This window comes from Coenobita brevimanus, chromosome 28 (genome assembly GCF_032717465.1).
Source record: "Coenobita brevimanus isolate Jiangsu-jjx chromosome 28, ASM3271746v2, whole genome shotgun sequence".
In the NCBI taxonomy this organism is placed as follows: domain Eukaryota; kingdom Metazoa; phylum Arthropoda; class Malacostraca; order Decapoda; family Coenobitidae; genus Coenobita; species Coenobita brevimanus.
In genome coordinates this window covers 14,456,155-14,474,205 of record NC_136981.1, presented here as the reverse complement: position 1 = coordinate 14,474,205, position 18,051 = coordinate 14,456,155, and the positions used below count along the sequence as shown (strand labels likewise).

At 39.6% G+C, this 18,051-nt stretch overlaps 1 protein-coding gene across 1 annotated transcript in view; it reads right to left on the bottom strand.

Annotated features, from left to right (window-relative positions):
- The window catches only part of LOC145394744 (solute carrier family 22 member 6-A-like), a 289,876-nt gene that overhangs the window by 219,703 nt on the left and 52,122 nt on the right, over positions 1–18,051 (bottom strand). The window contains exon 2 of the mRNA XM_080268523.1: positions 10,593–10,696. Within this exon, the coding sequence (XP_080124649.1) occupies positions 10,593–10,696 (104 nt within the window). The remainder of the gene's footprint in view (positions 1–10,592; positions 10,697–18,051) is intronic.

The window sequence follows — 18,051 nt, the reverse complement described above, 5'->3', positions numbered from 1 at the left end:
ATTTTACTAAGAATATTTTCCGTATTCTCATGGTAAATATTTGCTGCTTAAGGGACCAGGTCTAGATTTTCCTTGGTGAATACTGATATGAAATAATTATTTAGGATGGAGCACATTTCTTTATCTTCACTGGTAATGTCACCTGATTCTGTTCTGAGTGGTCCTATCCTATCTTTATTTTTCGCATGGTACATTTGATAAAAACCCTTGGGGTTTTCTTTCGATTTACTAGCAACCTTAATTTCATAACTTCTCTTTGCTTTTCTTATCTTCCTCTTTACCTCTCTATTTAAAATTGCGTACCAGTTACGCAAATGTTCCTCTCCACGTTTTAATTTTCTATATATTCCTTTCCTTTGGCCTATGAGAGATTTTAATCTGTTGTTTAACCATCTTGGTTCTGAATTATTCGTTCTAAACGGTTTTGAAGGGATATATCTATCTTGGCCTCCGTGTATTATATTCATTAACTCGTTATACTTCTCACTGGCCGAACGTCTGCATGGTACTGGAGCTGAGTTAATTCCCATCACCTGGACTACACTCCCATCTACCACCTCCCCCTTCACAGACCCCTGACGGACATTCCCACGTGTTTCCTGCCCCTCACCTATGACCTGGGATTCCCCACTGACCTGCCACTCCCCAAAATAGCTATTCTCGCTACAGAATACCGCCCTAAAATAAGTTCTTAGGCCATCGAAATCTCCTAGACGAAAATTAGGAACGGTGGAGATATTTTCAGTGGAACAGACATCCCAAATAAATTTGGACTTAATTTCTTCATGATCGCTATTACCAAGTCGTCCACCAACCTCTATATCACTAATGATATTTTCTTTATTAGCTAAAACCAAATCTAGTATATTATTACCTCTGGTGGGCTCCGTGATTTACTGATAAAGGAAATTATCCTGTACTACCTCTAGAAATTCCTCTGACTGCATCCCCTGTCTGATTTCTCTAATCTAGCCTTGGCAGATTAAGGTCCCTTACAATTATTACTAAGCTGGACTGTGACGCTTTCCTAATTTCCTCCCAGAGGTATTTACTATCAGCTCTACTTAATTTTGGAGATGTGTAAATTGCTCCTAAGACTAATTTCTCTCTATTGTTACTAATTTCAACCCAGACACTTTCTGTGTCCCTGTTTACTTTAATGTCTGCTTTATTGTAACAGTTTAATGAATCCTTTACATAAATAGCAACCCCTCTCCCCTTTCTTCCCTGACGGTTTGACACAAAAATATTATAGCCTTTTATCCGATATTCTGCTAAAAATTCTCGAGTGTCTGTATTCATCCAAGTTTCACTAATAACGGCAATGTCTATTTTCTCTGTACAAATTAAAGCCCTCAGTTCATCCATTTTATTACGTAAACTCCGGCTGTTTGTGTACATAAGAACATAAGAAGAGAGGATAACTGCAGTGGGCCGGTTGGCCCATGCTAGGCAGCTCCTAGAAGAGCAACTGAACTACTAGAATGAGATAAGGATAGCAAAGAAGAAGGCTCTCCCCCGCCCTCCAAACCCTCCAGCTGAAGCCGGCAGGAAAAAGTCAGAAAGAACACCACGCCGTATAGAAAAACTGGCGTGGACATTTTACAGGAAAGTGTGAAAGGAGAATAGAGACTATCATAGTGTAACCTGAAAAGAAATTTTTTTTGAATTAGTATTGGTTATAAGATTTTCTTTATTCTATATCCACCCCTTATTTGTCATATGCTTATCTAGCCTATGCTTGAAACTCTCAATGGAAGAGGCAGCAACTACTTTACTAGGTAGCTTATTCCATTCGTCTACTACTCTATTACCAAACCAATTTCTACCGATTTCCTTTCTGAAACGGAATTTTTCTAGTTTGAAACCATTATTTCTAGTTCTATCCTGTATGCTCACTTTAAGTACCTTGCTAGTATCTCCCTTATTTATACCATTCATCCACTTAAACACCTCAATTAAGTCTCCCCTTACTCTACGCCTCTCCAGCGAATTCAGACTTAGTCTTTTCAGTCTGTCTTCATATGACAAGTTCCGGATGTCATGTATCATTTTAGTCATTCTTCTCTGTACATTTTCTAACGAATTAATATCCATTCTATAGTAAGGACACCAAAATTGTACTGCGTAGTCTAAATGTGGCCTTACTAATGGTAGATAAAGTTTCAGTATTACTTTAGATGATCTATTGCTCACGCTTCTCGAAATAAATCCTAGGACCCTATTTGCTTTATTTCTCTCATTAATACACTGTTGCCTTGGTTTAAGGTCGTTACTAATCATAACTCCTAGATCTCTCTCGCATTCCGATTTGCTAATTTCTTTGTTATCTAAGCTGTATTTAGTATCTCCAATGGTCTTGCCTACGTTAAGTACTTTACATTTTTCAACGTTAAATTCCATTTGCCAAGTTTTAGACCATTTGGACAATGTATCGAGGTCTTTTTGTAAGTTATGGCAATCGTCAGTCGAGTTAATGATACGCCCTATTTTTGTATCGTCGGCTAATTTGCTGATGCTGCTATTGACTCCTAAGTCTAGATCATTTATATATATGATAAATAATAAGGGACCGAGTACTGAACCCTGTGGTACACCGCTTGTTACTAATCCTCAGTCCGACTTAGTTCCATTTATTAATACTCTTTGCTTTCGTCCTTTCAGCCAGGATTCTATCCATTTTAAGATATCGCCGTCTATACCGTGTGCTCGAACCTTTCTAACTAACCTTTCGTGTGGGACCCTATCAAAAGCTTTACTAAAGTCCAGATAAATAACATCGTAAGCTTTATCGCCATCTACTGCCTCATAGACCTCTGAGTAGAATGACAACAAATTTGTGAGGCAGGATCGTCCTTGCCTGAATCCGTGCTGACTTTCGTTTATAAGATTAAATCTTTCTAAGTGTTCTCTAATCTTATTTGCCAAAATTGACTCTAACATTTTTCCTACTATTGACGTTAGACTTATCGGACGATAATTCGACGCAGCTGATTTATCACCCTTTTTAAAGATGGGCACTACGTTTGCGGTTTTCCACGCCTCTGGAACTTCTCCTGAACTTAAAGAGTCATTAAATAACGTTAAAAGTGGCTGACATAATTCTTCTTTGGTTTCTTTTATAATTTTTGCATATATATCGTCCGGACCTGGCGATTTTTGAGGTTTTAACTTATTAATTTCTTTCAATACGTCCTCCTTACTAATGGTTATTTTACTAAGAATATTTTCCGTATTCTCATGGTAAATATTTGCTGCTTGAGGGACCAGGCTTAGATTTTCCTTGGTGAATACTGATATGAAATAATTATTTAGGATGGAGTACACTTTCAGATTATTACGAGTAGTAATGCCTTTACCTTGGGATTTATTGTTATTTATTTCATTACTAACTGGGAAACTGTTTACTTTACTAATATAACAATTTTTTGTACTATCGCTTATCGCCCTTATATCATCGCTTGTTCTATCATCTATCATCGCCTGCTCAATCTGAGGTGCCTAGGTGGATGTATCTACACTAATGGCTGAACTTTTGTACTTAATTTTGGAAGTCTTGATGCATCTATCCAAACATGGTAATAATGATTTCTGAGTGTAGTTGCTGCAACTTCCTGTACAACTACTTCTCAACCTCGAAAAAATCCCTCCAACTCCCTGCGCTCAACGGTAATTACTCTGTCTTATTTCATGCAGTAAATTAGAATACATGTACAAAATAACTGGGAAATGTTATGCAAGCATAAGGAGTGGGGAACCGATCAAAACCTTACCTAACCTGTCTATTTTTTGACGGGGAAACGACCGACTCGTCAATGTGAGATCGTGAAGGGATTCAGAATGAATTTTATAATCATATTCAGCACTAGTTTTGGCACATGGTAACCATTCTTTATCACATGCATTCAGTCAAGTAAAGCATAATTATCAAACACCAGGGAAACGTCTTGAACACAGGCAACCGTCTATGTTTTGTCTGGGTAGAAACGACTGCCCGTCTGACGGCGTCGTTGTTGGGTGAAGCCAAAGATTCTTAATGAAGTTTGACTTAATCAGCTCTTGTTGTGCCGAACAGTAATGATTCTTTATCTTCATCATCCAGTAAATCAGGGAACACATGTGTAAAAGATCAGGGAGACGTTCATATCTTTATAGGGAAACTTCAGTAGATGATACTGAGTTTTCACTTATGTAAAACCTTATTGAGAACATTGCTATACACAGCAGTAATAAAATGTTTACCATTTCCATCCAGTAAAACAAAATACTTGCGTAAAATAACGAACAAACGTCTTGAGACGGAACAAATCAAAGTATAACGACGGTAGGTCGGTGACAGACATACTACCAACAAATTCAAATTTCACTTTGCACTCTATACTCAGAAAATTGTAGTACCTCCTACTTGTGACGTTATACCCTTTCTCAGGAAACATGAGGGAGAGAATTTTACAAAGCCTTTGCCAAAATCGGAACACGAGTGATCGTGTGAAGGATTAAGAGGTCCCCTCGGGATTCTGGACCTTCCTCCTTCTCTCTTCCGTTTTCTTTCCTCTACACACACACACACACACACACACACACACACACACACATTTACATTGAAAATACAATCTCTCTCTCTCTCTCTCTCTCTCTCTCTCTATCTCTATCTATCTATCTATCTATCACTCGATATTCATGTCTCCCTCATCTAAACCTTCTTCACTGGTGGAATCCCCCTCCCCCCCAGGGTTGCCAAGGTCGCGGTTTTCCCGCCAAATTGGGCTCGTTTTGAAGCTCTTCCGCGGGCAGATTTTACCGGTCGCGGGTTGCGGTTTTTTGGGCTGGTTTGAAAACTGTCGCGGTTTTTTGGGCTAGTATGAAGTTAAACCACATCACGACAATATACTGAGAGAGAGAGAGAGAGAGAGAGAGAGAGAGAGAGAGAGAGAGAGAGAGAGAGAGTTTAAACATATGGCGGAGAGAGACCCCCTAATACTCCCACAGGGACCAGTGGATGCAGCCAGTGCGGAGACTCCGGAGAGAGTTTTGTTTATCCCAATTATCGTTGCCAGCAAGTACTGCTGCAGTAGAGAGGATTTTCTCTCAGTATAATTTAGTGAAAAGTAAATGAAGAAACAGACAGCAACATGAAACAGTTCAAAACACTCTTCATGTTAGAGCAATTTGCAGACATAAAATGTGTTGTAATGATTTCACAAACAAAATAATGTTAGCAAATTTCACATATAACGTACACAGCATCGAAACACGGTGATGATGATCATATAGATTTTTGAATAATATAAGTGTGATGGAAAGTTGACTCAGAGGGAGAGAAAATACCTTCACTTGCATGTTGTATTACCTAGTGTAATGATAAGTATATTTCAACAGAATCATTGTTGTTTTATGGGCAATAGTGTATTTATGGCAAATAGGGAAAGTTTAAGTGAATCAAGTGATCATTTCAGGCATTAATAGGGACCTATATATGAATTATTAATATAAAACACTAATTTCGCATAATAAGAGGATTTCTAAAATAATTATTGGTGTTGGGCTACTTTTGGGCTGGTTTTCAGTTGGGTTTCCGCGGGCAGAGCAGGGTGCGGCTTGGCAACCCTGCTCCCCCCATCCCGTTAATCCGATCCCTCCTCTTCCCTAGGCTACTCAGCTATCACTATGAAAACACACACACACACGACGCTTAAGTAATAAAACAATGCGAAGCCTCTATTTATCTAACAGTGCCCAGCAGGGGCGCACCAAGGAATTTTCTAAGGGGGGGTCCCCATTTGCCAGTTTCCTGAAGTTTACATATAAGTTTTATAATTCTAAGTTTTATATATATATATATATATATATATATATATATATATATATATATATATATATATATATATATATATATATAATGATAGATTTTTTGGTAGGTCGTCAGTTATTTAAACAAACGTGTTTGTTTATATTTATCGTTTTAACAAAGTAACAAAGAACAAGCCATTCAGTCTCAACCCTATTCTGTCCAGATTACTAATCACGGCACAAAGACGGAGAGAAAAAAGGGACAGGTGAAGTGGGAAGTCCTTAGGGAGAGGGAAGGAATGTTGGGTAAGGAAATAAAGGTCACAATGGGAAAGTGATTGCCGATCACAGCTCAGGTGTGTGTGTGTGTGTGTGTGTGTGTGTGTGTGTGTGTGTGTGTGTGTGAGTGAGTGAGTGAGTGAGTGTGTGTGTGTGTGTGTGTGTGTGTGAGTGTGTGTGTGTGTGTGTGTGTGTGTGTGTGTGTGTGTGTGTGTGTGTGTGTGTGTGTGTGTGTGTGTGTGTGTGTGTGTGTGTGTGCGCAAATGTTGTGTATGTGGACAAAAAGCTAGGTGAAGAGAGGGGATGGGGATGGATAGGAAGGCAGGAAGGATGATGTTTTGAGTTCAGGGGGGTGGTGTGCCCAGATATCGGTCCATATGAGGAGGGATGGTGGATGGGAGTGGCCCGGGTCCATGCTGTCCACCACCTGTGACAACACAATACAACACAATACAATGTGCGACACAACAACACAACACAACGTGCGACACCACAACTGAACACAACACAACGTGCGACACCACGACACAACACAACACAACGTGCGACATCACAATACAACACAACACAACGTGCGACACCACACCACAACATAACACAACACAACAGAACGTGCGACACAACAACACAACACAACACAACGTGCGACACCACGACACAACACAACGTGCGACACCACGACACAACACAACGTGCGACACCACACCACAACATAACACAACACAACACAACATAACACAACACAACATAACACAACACAACACAACGTTCGACACAACAACACAACACAGCACAACGTGCGACACCACACCACAACCAGGCTTGGGTTCGAGTACATTTTTCTGTACTCGAGTTCAAGTACGATTACATTACGGTATCACGAATCCAAGTACAAGTACAAGTACTCCGTTTTATAGCTGAACACGAGTCCAAGTACGAGTACATTTGTGCTGTACTCGAATCCAAGTACGAGTACATTTTACTGATTTAACCTCAATTGCTTTCAGCAGTTTATTGTGTGTATGTAGGTATATAATGTCCAGGCAGCTGTTTTTCGCTCATTGCAATTAGTACCAAGGTGCTAACATATTAAAAGTAGCTTATCAGGAGTTAGTGGGCGTGGCAGTACACCACTTGACCTCATTGACTCACCAACCCAGGCCACCTGGCCTCTCCAAGGACACACCATTGTTACCCTCACCACTTTTATATATCGTGGTTGTACTCGAAAGTACTCGTAAAATTGTCGAGTACTTTGAGTCCGAGTACAAATACAAGTACAAGTACTACGGAAATTTTAAACCCGAGTACAAGTACAAGTACAAGTACATTATATTGTGTACTTAAGTACGAGTACGAGTACGAATCCATGTACTTGGACCCAAGCCTGACCACAACATAACACAACACAACGTGCGACACCACAGCACAAAACAACACAAAGTGCGACACCACAACTGAACACAACACAGCGTGCGACACCACGACACAACACAACACAACACAACACAGCGTGCGACACCACGACACAACACAACACAACACAACACAGCGTATGACATCAATACAACACAACACAACGTGCGACACCACACCACAACATAACACAACACAACACAACGTGCGACACCACACCACAACATAACACAACACAACACAACGTGCGACACCACACCACAACATAACACAACACAACACAACGTGCGACACAACAACACAACGTGCGACACCACAACACAACACAACACAACACCACACCAACACATAACATGAATGCACCAAGCTATATTGCTTATAAAGGTATCTATATTTTGATGACATGTATAATAAGTACGTACCTTGTAAGTCCGTTGATGAAATGAGAATATGGATATCCAGCTCTGATTGAACTTACAGATTCTTGATGACAAGCGAATCAAACTCAAAAAAAAAAAAAAAAAAAAGTAAAATAAAATGAATAATATGCTATTAAATCTAAATATACAACGAATAACTGGTCCAATATTTTTCGTTTATTTTTAGCGCTTTGTAACAAAACAAAAAAAAAAGTTGCATCCAAAAACAGGAACCACAGTTCATATTGACCTGTGAGCATAGCGGGTCACTTATACCCATTCATTCATTGTGTGTGTGTGTGTGTGTGTGTGTGTGTGTGTGTGTGTGTGTGTGTGTGTGTGTGTGTGTGTGTGTGTGCCTCTTGCCCTCAGGCCTTGTCCCTGGCCAGCCTGTATTCCCACAGGTCGTTAAATCAGATGCCTTCGGCCTTTGACAGTGACTTTGGAGTAAAATAGACGATATTCTACCCTCGTCTTTCCTGAGACAGACTATAGTAACAAATTTTGATTGGTCATTCACTCTGTTTGAAATAATTCATTGTTTTACTCATCATGATTTTGCTATGCACTGCTTTTCATCCAGCCGTACTACACTTAGAACTTTTGTACGTTACTTTGCTGAGTGGAGTGCTAAGCAGTCTCGATGGTACCACTTAAGTAGTCCACTCAGTAAAGTACTCCAGGCTGGGACTTAAGTTGAAGACAAACCATATTACTTAGTAATTTTATAGGTACCGGTCCTGGAGGCAGCTGTTACAGTATGTTCCAACACCACTGAACAAAACAGAGGATCTTATCACCTATTGGATTCTGTGGCCAAATATATTGTCAATAGGATAGCTTCCCCACACTCCCCCCCTCTAAACTCAAAACATCACCCCCTCCTTCCTTCCCATCCATCCCCATCCCCTCTCATCACCCAGCTGCTTCCCCACATACGTAACACTTGTGCGCACACGCACACACACACACACACACACACACACACACACACACAACTGTGCTGGGATCGGTAATCCCTTTCCCCTTGTGACCTCTATTTCCTTACCCAACATTCCTTCCCTCTCCCTAAGGATTTCCCACTTCACCTGTCCCTTGTTTCTCTCCGTCTTTGTGCCGTGATCTGTATTCCCATTCCCCTGGACCTCACCTTCCTTACCCAACCGGGCCCTCCTACAGCCCCTAGCCAATACCTCACCCCCCCCTCACAGCCCCACTGCCTTCTGCTATATATACAGGAAATGTGGTGTATATTCAGCAATTGTATTCTGAGGAAACCATGAGGTGAAACGTCAATACACACTAAGTCCCACATCAGTGTTTCTATCTCCAATTTGTCAATAAAAGTGAATCAACTCTAGAGTTGTTTTGCAATCAATCTTTCTCCTTTTGTAAGATTTTTTCACGACATTCAACCATCTCCAAAATAATGGATTTTTTTTTTTTTCCCCCAAATTAATTGAAGAAGACAAAGAACGATTTTCCTGTCAAGTAGCCTACATTAGATAAAGAGGAAATATTTCTGTAACAATAAAATATTCAAACATAACGCAAGAACAGGACGGAAGGTAGTGATGCAGCAGAAATTACCGTTTGAACGAGATTCAGTTTCTGTGAAACATGATGTGAAATTTTAGAAGTACTGAGCACTGCAAAGCCTGAGCAGAGAGAAGACCTACCGGCATTATCCTTCTTTCTGTGCTATTACTGACGAAAATGAATGGCGAAGAGCTATCAAGTAATACAACACACCCACACCCACCTTCCATGCACACAAATCTCTAACCACCCTAACCGTATCCACTCCACAACATATCCCAACAAGTGTCCTTTGATACTGGACACAATCTTGAGATACACCCCAGACACATTTATAATGGCATGTAGAGGTGTATGGAATGTAGGAGGACTACCAGTACTGGGCCTTGGGAGCAGGCTGTGAAGCCTTTACCCAGAGTAGGACAAAAAAAAAAAAAACTCACGAACCTCAGAAACACTGCAGCCACACTTATAATGCACATCATACGAGCCTCAGATACATCCCAGACACACTTCAGGCAACCCTCCAGTAGCTCATAATGCACACCACACGAAGTTCAGACACGCAACGGATACACACCACACGAAACTCAGACACACCCCAGTCACACTCCAGACACATCTCAGAGACACTCATAAAACGCACTACACGAACCTCAGACACACCCTATGCACACCTCTGACACGCTGATAATGAATACCACACAAACCTCAGACACTCCCCAAACACATCCGAGACACACTCATAACGCACACAACACTAACCTCAGACACACCCCGGACACACACCAAGCAAACCTCAGAAACACCCCACACACGCAGCACACGAACCTCAGACACATCCCAGAAACACACCACACGAAACTCGACACACCCCAAACCCACTCAAAATGCACACTCCACGAACCTACGACACGCCTCAGACGCACACCAAACATATCATCAATGTTCTCCACTTCTCAACACACCAACCATAAAATATGGACTCCTGAAGTTGCGAAAACAATCAGTGAAAATGTCTCAGTGAATGAGTGACAAAATTCGGTACATGCACTGAATTTGGCTGCCGAGGTGGATGCAGTATAAAAGTAGTTCTAAATATTTAATACATCAGATAATATTTCATTACGATATGAATAATTGTCATACTTATCTGAGAGATGACCTCCAAATGCGGCACCAAGGCCGTTACCGAGCATGTAGACACTCTGGTACAGTGGCACCAGGAAGGACTGCTCGCACACCAACGACATCTGTGGCGTGAAATAAATTTACCTTTATAAAACTAGTTATTATTTTAATCTAATTAATCATTATCCTATTATTACATTTTATCTTTTATCTTATATTATCACAAAGAAAAAAGCAACAAACTCATCCCTTTTCTGTTCAACTCTCTAATGCAAGAGTTAACAGTTACTCCCAGTTCGTCATTTATGCAACAGGCCAACTGTGGAATTGTCTCCCTCTGTCTCTATTTCCCACTTCCTAGGATCTCCAGTCTCTCAGTGCAGTGTGTCCTGGCATCTCGGAATCAACGGATCTTGAAATTAGCTCTCAGTTGTATTGTTTTTATCTTTTTCTTGGAAAGAACGGTTTGCAGACTCGTGGCCTTTGGTTCCTTCTTCCTTGCATATATATATATATATATATATATATATATATATATATATATATATATATATATATATATATATTGTTACGGAGCGAGATTTGCATGTTACGTAGCCGAGATCTTTCTCGACGTTCCTTGATATTTACGGTAGCTAGTTCCGGCACGAGAGAGTTGCCATTTGCTTGCTGTTTGTGAACGTAGTTATTTCGTAAGTTATGCATTAATTTTTGTGTTCTTTTTCTCTATAATGATTTATTTAAGTGATTGCTTGTTAAATTATGTAATTTAAGTTCGTATGGTAAATGATTTAGAGTGTTATGTAATGTAGGACAGTTATAGCTTGTTTTGGTTGTCTCTGAGTTGGCAACTATTGTTCTCGTAGAAAGTAAAAGTTTCGAGAGTAATGCAAGCTTATACAAGATGGGGTACAGATTACTACAAGTTTAGTCGAGTGTCAGGTCAGGTTGAGTGAAGTGCAGTCGGTTTTGGTGCAGTGTCAGTGTCAGCGAATATTGTATATTTTTGGTACTTGTGAAAACAGTGACGGGTTATTGAAGTTTGTATATCATTGGAACTTGAGAAAACATTGAAATGTCAAGCATTAAGTGTAATTACTGTCAGTGAAGATTATTTTCGGCACTTGTGTAATAAGTGAAGTGTTAGCAAGCATTAAGTGTTCTAACTGTGAAGTGTTGTCAGGCATTAAATATAATTCCAGTTACAGTAGTAAAGTGTGTATAGCTCCAGTGCTTGTAAGAACAGTGAAGAGAAGGTGGAAGGCATTAAGTGGAATTACTTGTAAACTAAAGACAGTGAACTTTAAGGAGGCAGTGTATATTTTCACCTCAGCTGATCTTGTGTACTGCTCACCTAAAGGCTGACCATAGGAAGAACAACTCGCTGGGCAACGTCCTTCCTGTATTGTACTACTGCTGTTGCAGCCTGTGGCAGTGTGGGGACGAGGACGACACAATATACATACATACAGTATATATATATATATATATATATATATATATATATATATATATATATATATATATATATATATATATATATATATATATCCCATTGGAGCCCAGTGTCCGGAATATTGGACAGAACTGGGATTTTTCAAGTCTTTACAAAGTAGGGAACCCCCTGGTAGGGACCTATGAGCTTCGCGACTAGCCGATAGGCGGAGGGCGGTACGCTTAGTACCCACCCAGTGCCATGCCTCGTCCAGCACCTCTGGGATCCAATGGGATATATATATATATATATATATATATATATATATATATATATATATATATATATATATATATATATATATATATATATATATATTCTGTCGTTTTCTCAATTAGCTGATTCATTGTGTGTAGATGATCAGTAGTCTAATACCCGCTTCGGAATCCTGCCTGTTCACGAGGTTGGTTTTCCTCCAGATTTGTAGTTATTCTGTTCGTAAGGACTTTAATGAAGAGTTTGTAAATGACTGATAATAAGCTAATGGGTCGATAGTTACTAAGATTTTTTGAGTCACCCTTTTTGTAAAGTAAAATAACTATTGCATTACACCATGTTTTGGGATTTTTCTTCTTTTTTTTATACATTGAGCAAATAAGTGAGCAAGCCTATTTTGTACTTGTACTCCTGCATCCAACAGTAAATCTGCTACTATTCCATCTTCTCCCAGAGCTTTCCCTCTTTTCATATTTTTAAGAGAAATATTTACTTCGTCTTGTGATACCTCAGGTATTTCACGTGTGTCAACTGAAAAGTCAGCTATTGGTACTACTGTCTTTGATGCATATAGTTCTTTGTAAAATTCTTCAACTCTTCAACATCTTATCTCCGCATTTCATGAGTTCACCGTTTTTTTTTTTTTTTTTCCTTTCGTTCAGTGATATAATTTGTTGCCTTCCTTGTACCACTTTTCTTCGGACCTGTTTCAGACTTTTTCCTTTTTTGATGGTTTTCTGATCTGATTCATGTTTCTCTTTCTTTTTTCCTCTCTCTGTCTTTTGTTGATAAACTTACTTAATTCCGTTAGTTGTATTTCTTCTGTGTTTGTTTTACTTCCATTTCCTTTCCCTTTTTCATAAGCTCGATTGTCTTTTCTGAATATTTCTTGGCTTTGGTTTTATTAGGCTTTCCTACTACCTCCGCTAATTCTCTTAGTACATTTGTTAGTCTGTCATTCAGTTGACCAGTGTCACATTCAACATTACTTAGAGCCTGACATCTGTTCCTTATTTCCAGCTGAAAGGCTGTTTTGTTTTACTTTTATTGGGCATATCTTTTTATCTTTAATCATCTTCCTCCTTTCACTTTTGAAATTGAATCTGGTGGTGCAACCCAACATTCTATGGTCACTTCTGATATTTACTTTGTTTATTACTGTCATTTGTGATCGTGTTATTCTTATCTGCTTAATGAAGTCGATTTCATTCTTTGTTTCTCCATTTGGGCTTCTCCAGGCCCACTTTCTCCCTGTTCTTTTGTGAAAGAATGTGTTCATTATTCTCATGTTAAACATTTCAGTAAAGTTTACCAGCACTTCTCTTTCGTTCCCTTCTCCCACTCCAAATTTTATCATACATGCTTCTCCGTTTTTTTATTTTCCAACTTTTGTATTGAAGTCTCCCATGAGTATAATACATGTGGTCTTTTCTTCCTCCATAATCTACGAGATGTTATCATAGGATGTTTCAATTCCTTCATCTGAACCCTGAGAAGTTGTTGCATATACATGTATTACTTTCAAGGAATATTTTTTGCACTGTCTAATTACCACCAGTGCTGCTCTGTCAGATACACTGCTGAATATAACAAAGTTGTCTGCAAGATTCCTGTTAATTAGAAATCCTACAGCACCAACTCTTTCATTTTGCCTTCCTCTGTAGTAAAATACAGTAGGTGGTTGCTGTCTTCGAGCTGAATTACTTTTTCTTCTTTTCTGTGGGTCTCCCTCAAAACTACAATATCCCAACTAATGTTTTCTGGTTCAGAAATTTAAGTTAGCAAATATGTAATCTTGTTCGAGGCTTCTTACATTATATTCATAGATCTTCATCGATTTCAGATTGTTCAATATCCCAGTCTCTAACTTGTCAACACAGTGCCTACTCAGTTTCCGTGGCACACTGCCCGTAAGCACAGGAGGCAGTGCGGTTGGACCTTTAATCCACGATGATCCAAAGGGAATACCCGTCAAATCATGTTTGGTTGGGAGGATTGTAGCAAACAATCTCACCCCATTTCCACATAGTTTCTTGTAATATGTAATTTTTTTTGTCAAACTATTCTTTATGTTCCAGATACACCACAAAGCCAGCCAGGAGACAGGATGTGTGTGCTGGGCAATCCCCAGGCCCTGTCTTCCCCCCTTACTATTTTTAATCAGCCCATACCCCACTGATCGGGCTAATGTATGGCCCAGCCTGCACTATAGATGAAGGAAATCTTTACACAAATGAACGTTATATTCGGTGGAGCCCTATATATCTACAGGGGGTCCCATGGTCCGCGCCGTCTAAGACAGGACACTACAAGGCCTTCCCCTATCCACCTGGGGACGTGCCAGGTAGCAGTGGGATCCTGCCCCTGTATATATATATATATATATATATATATATATATGTGTGTGTGTGTGTGTGTGTGTGTGTGTTTATATATATATATATATATATATATATATATATATATATATATATATACTTTTTTTTTTTTCAACTCTACATTGCCCCATGAGGAGCGTAGGAGCCCGGGGATAAGCATTGGTCCCGACATTTAAGATGAAAGTGACCAGCCTCACTTATCCCTGAGTGGCATTACATGAGCAATCACTCCCAACCACTCCTTGGATATAAAATTTCACCGGCTCAATCTGATTGGAGCGCAATAATTACCCACTAAACCACCAGGCGCCAAACTTTGGTTATATGGTGACCACCCAGCGTAGTAAATGGTTTCCTGGTATACAGGAAACCGTTTGGCTTGTCACTCAGTGTAGAGTCACCCACGCGCAGAAGGGAGAGGAAAGAATGAAGGAAAGAAATTCAGAAGAGGATGGAAGGAAAGAAGGATGGAGGAGAGGAAAGGGCAGACACCCGACAGCAGCACTACATCGAATGAATGGATATATATATATATATATATATATATATATATATATATATATATATATATATATATATATATATATATATATATATATATATATATATTATTACTTAGCTTATGATTTCATCATCCTTTGTATAATTCTAACGTACAGTATGCTGCATGTTTAATCACTCCCCCCTTCTCCCCCTTATAGTAGAGTAAGTCGTTCTTTCTGTTGTTCAGAGCAGGAGTGTCAACTCTTTGTCCCCTATGGCTTCATTTGCGCGTCCTTCTTACAAGTTGTATCAAGCTCTGCCGGCCCCTATATAATGAGCTCAGTCTCTGCATTAATTGCCACTTAGATCTACTCCTTATTTTGTTCACATCTCTGTCCTCCCCTGTACAGTTATTATTTTTATGAGTGCTCAGGAAGTCTCCAACCATCTAGCTGCTGTGTAATTTGAGTATAAGTGTTATTACATTTTTTCTTGTACTATATAGCATAAGGTGTTAATTCGTAGACCTGATGAGGTTTTTGTGATTGGTGTAAGGTTTTACTGTCAGTAGTAATAATATTTTGTATCTGTAATAATATATCTTGCTTTAACTGAGCATTATCCGGTTTTCTCATTTTATCAGGGCTGACTTAGATAAATTTACACTTGCTAATTTCGTGTTAATAGAGGCTATTGCAGTTAACCATATATTTAACCTGTTTTTTGCCATTACATTATCCTTATGAGTCCTGAATGTTTAGTTGTTAGTTTGAGCATTAAACTTTAACTTGTAATTTTACCTAACTCTTTTGTTTTGAACCTGGAACTTTGCGGGACTGTAGTGATTTTGGTGTTCTCACTTGAAGTGTTCATTATCTATCTCTGTTCCCTAACATAAATTTGGCGACCTCTATCAGGATATTCAGGATATTATCATAAGGATATTCCTTGATATTTTGTGACTGTGATTTATTCATGATGTCTACTATTACTACTCTTGATGAAACCAGATTTTTTATCAAATGTGCAAACAGTGATGTAGAAAACAGAACAAAGAATGAACTTAAGCTTGTTGCTCAACAATTGGGAATTGCTGTTCGCTCTCATCAGTCTAAAGATCAAATTGTTGACATGATTAATAAAAGCTTGTTTAATGTAACTCCTCCAGATAAGCAAACGCAGATTGAAATAGCTAAGTTACAGCTAGCCCTGCAGGAGGCTCGTGCTAAGGAGGCTGAATCTCAGGCTCGTATTCAGGAGGCACAGGCACAAATCGAAATTGCTAGGATTCAGGCAGACCATGAGTATCGCATGAAACAAGGTGGAATTGGATCATCTAGCTCTGATGATTTTGATGTGGCTAAAAATGTTAAACTTGTCCCTCCTTTTAATGAATCTGATTTAACAAAGTATTTTCAGTTGTTTGAGAGGGTAGCTACAGGTTTTAATTGGCCCAAGGAGTATTGGCCAGTACTCCTTCAAACTGTTCTCATCGGTAAAGCTCAAGTAACTTATGCATCTTTGCCTCAGGATCAATCTGATAATTATGATGTAGTTAAGAGCTTGATTCTTAAGGCCTATGAGCTTGTTCCTGAAGCCTATAGAGTAAAATTTAGGACAAGTTATAAGCAAGATAAGCAATTCCATGTTCTATCTATCTATCTATTGCCAGACGCCTCAATCTCGTTTGGGGTGGCCACAAACAAATCGCCTCCAAGTCGCCCTGTCCCCCGCCATTTCACTGCCCTGCTCCCAACTCACACCCCCCTCTCTCATATACCTCTCCACCCCATCCCTCCATCTCATCCTCGGCCTCCCCCTCCCTCTTCCCCCCTCCACCTCACTCACATACACTCTCTTCGTCAGTCTCTCACCCTCCATCCTCTCCACATGGCCAAACCACCTCAGTGTGTTCCTCATAACGCTTCCTATCACATCCACATCAACACCACAACGCTCCTTTATATTCTCATTCGTCAGCCTGTCTCTCCACGTGACTCCACAGGCTCCTCTTAAATAACTCATTTCCACTGCTCTCACTCTTGACTTGTGTCCTTCCAACAATGTCCAAGCTTCACTTCCGTACGTTAGAGTTGGTATCACAATACTGTCATGTAGTAACTTTTTCACTTCCATGCTCACTTCCCTGTTTCTTATCACTGCTTTCAAGGAACCAGCAACCTTTCTTCCCTGCTGTACCCTTTCAAGCACTTCACCCTCCAAACCTCCATCCTTACTCATCACACTACCCAAATACTTAAACGTACTCACATTTTCCAATTCCTCACCATCTAACCTCGCTGTACTTTCACTAACTTCACCTCTCTCAAAGACCATCACTTTACTCTTCCCTACATTCACCTTTAGGTTCCGTTTCTTACACACTCTCCCAAACTCATCCACCAAGCCTTGCAGCTCCCCTTCGTCTTCACTCAACAACACAGTATCATCTGCAAACAACAGTACAGGGAGTTTCCAAACACTATCCTCTCTCACCAGGGCCACTCCAACATCCACTACCCTACCTTGTACCTCTTTTATTACCCCATCCATGTACAGATTGAACAACCATGGAGACATGCAAAAATCAAAGTATGCAAAAATCAAAGTAGATCTGTTAGAGCAGTGGTTAAATTCTAAGAATGTGGATTCTGATTTTGGTAAATTTAAGCAGATGATTTTGCTGGAGGACTTCAAAAGGTGTATTTATAAAGATGTAAGCCTATATCTTGATGAGAAAAGAATAAATAATTTGTCTGATGCTGCAGTTTTAGCTGATGAATATGTTCTCACAAGAGATATTCTAAAGAATAAAGGAAAGCTGAGAGTAAGTACGTTGCCTCTACTCAGAGTACAGGTAACAGGAAAGAGAATAAAGATGATGTTTCTCAGGAAGTAAATACCA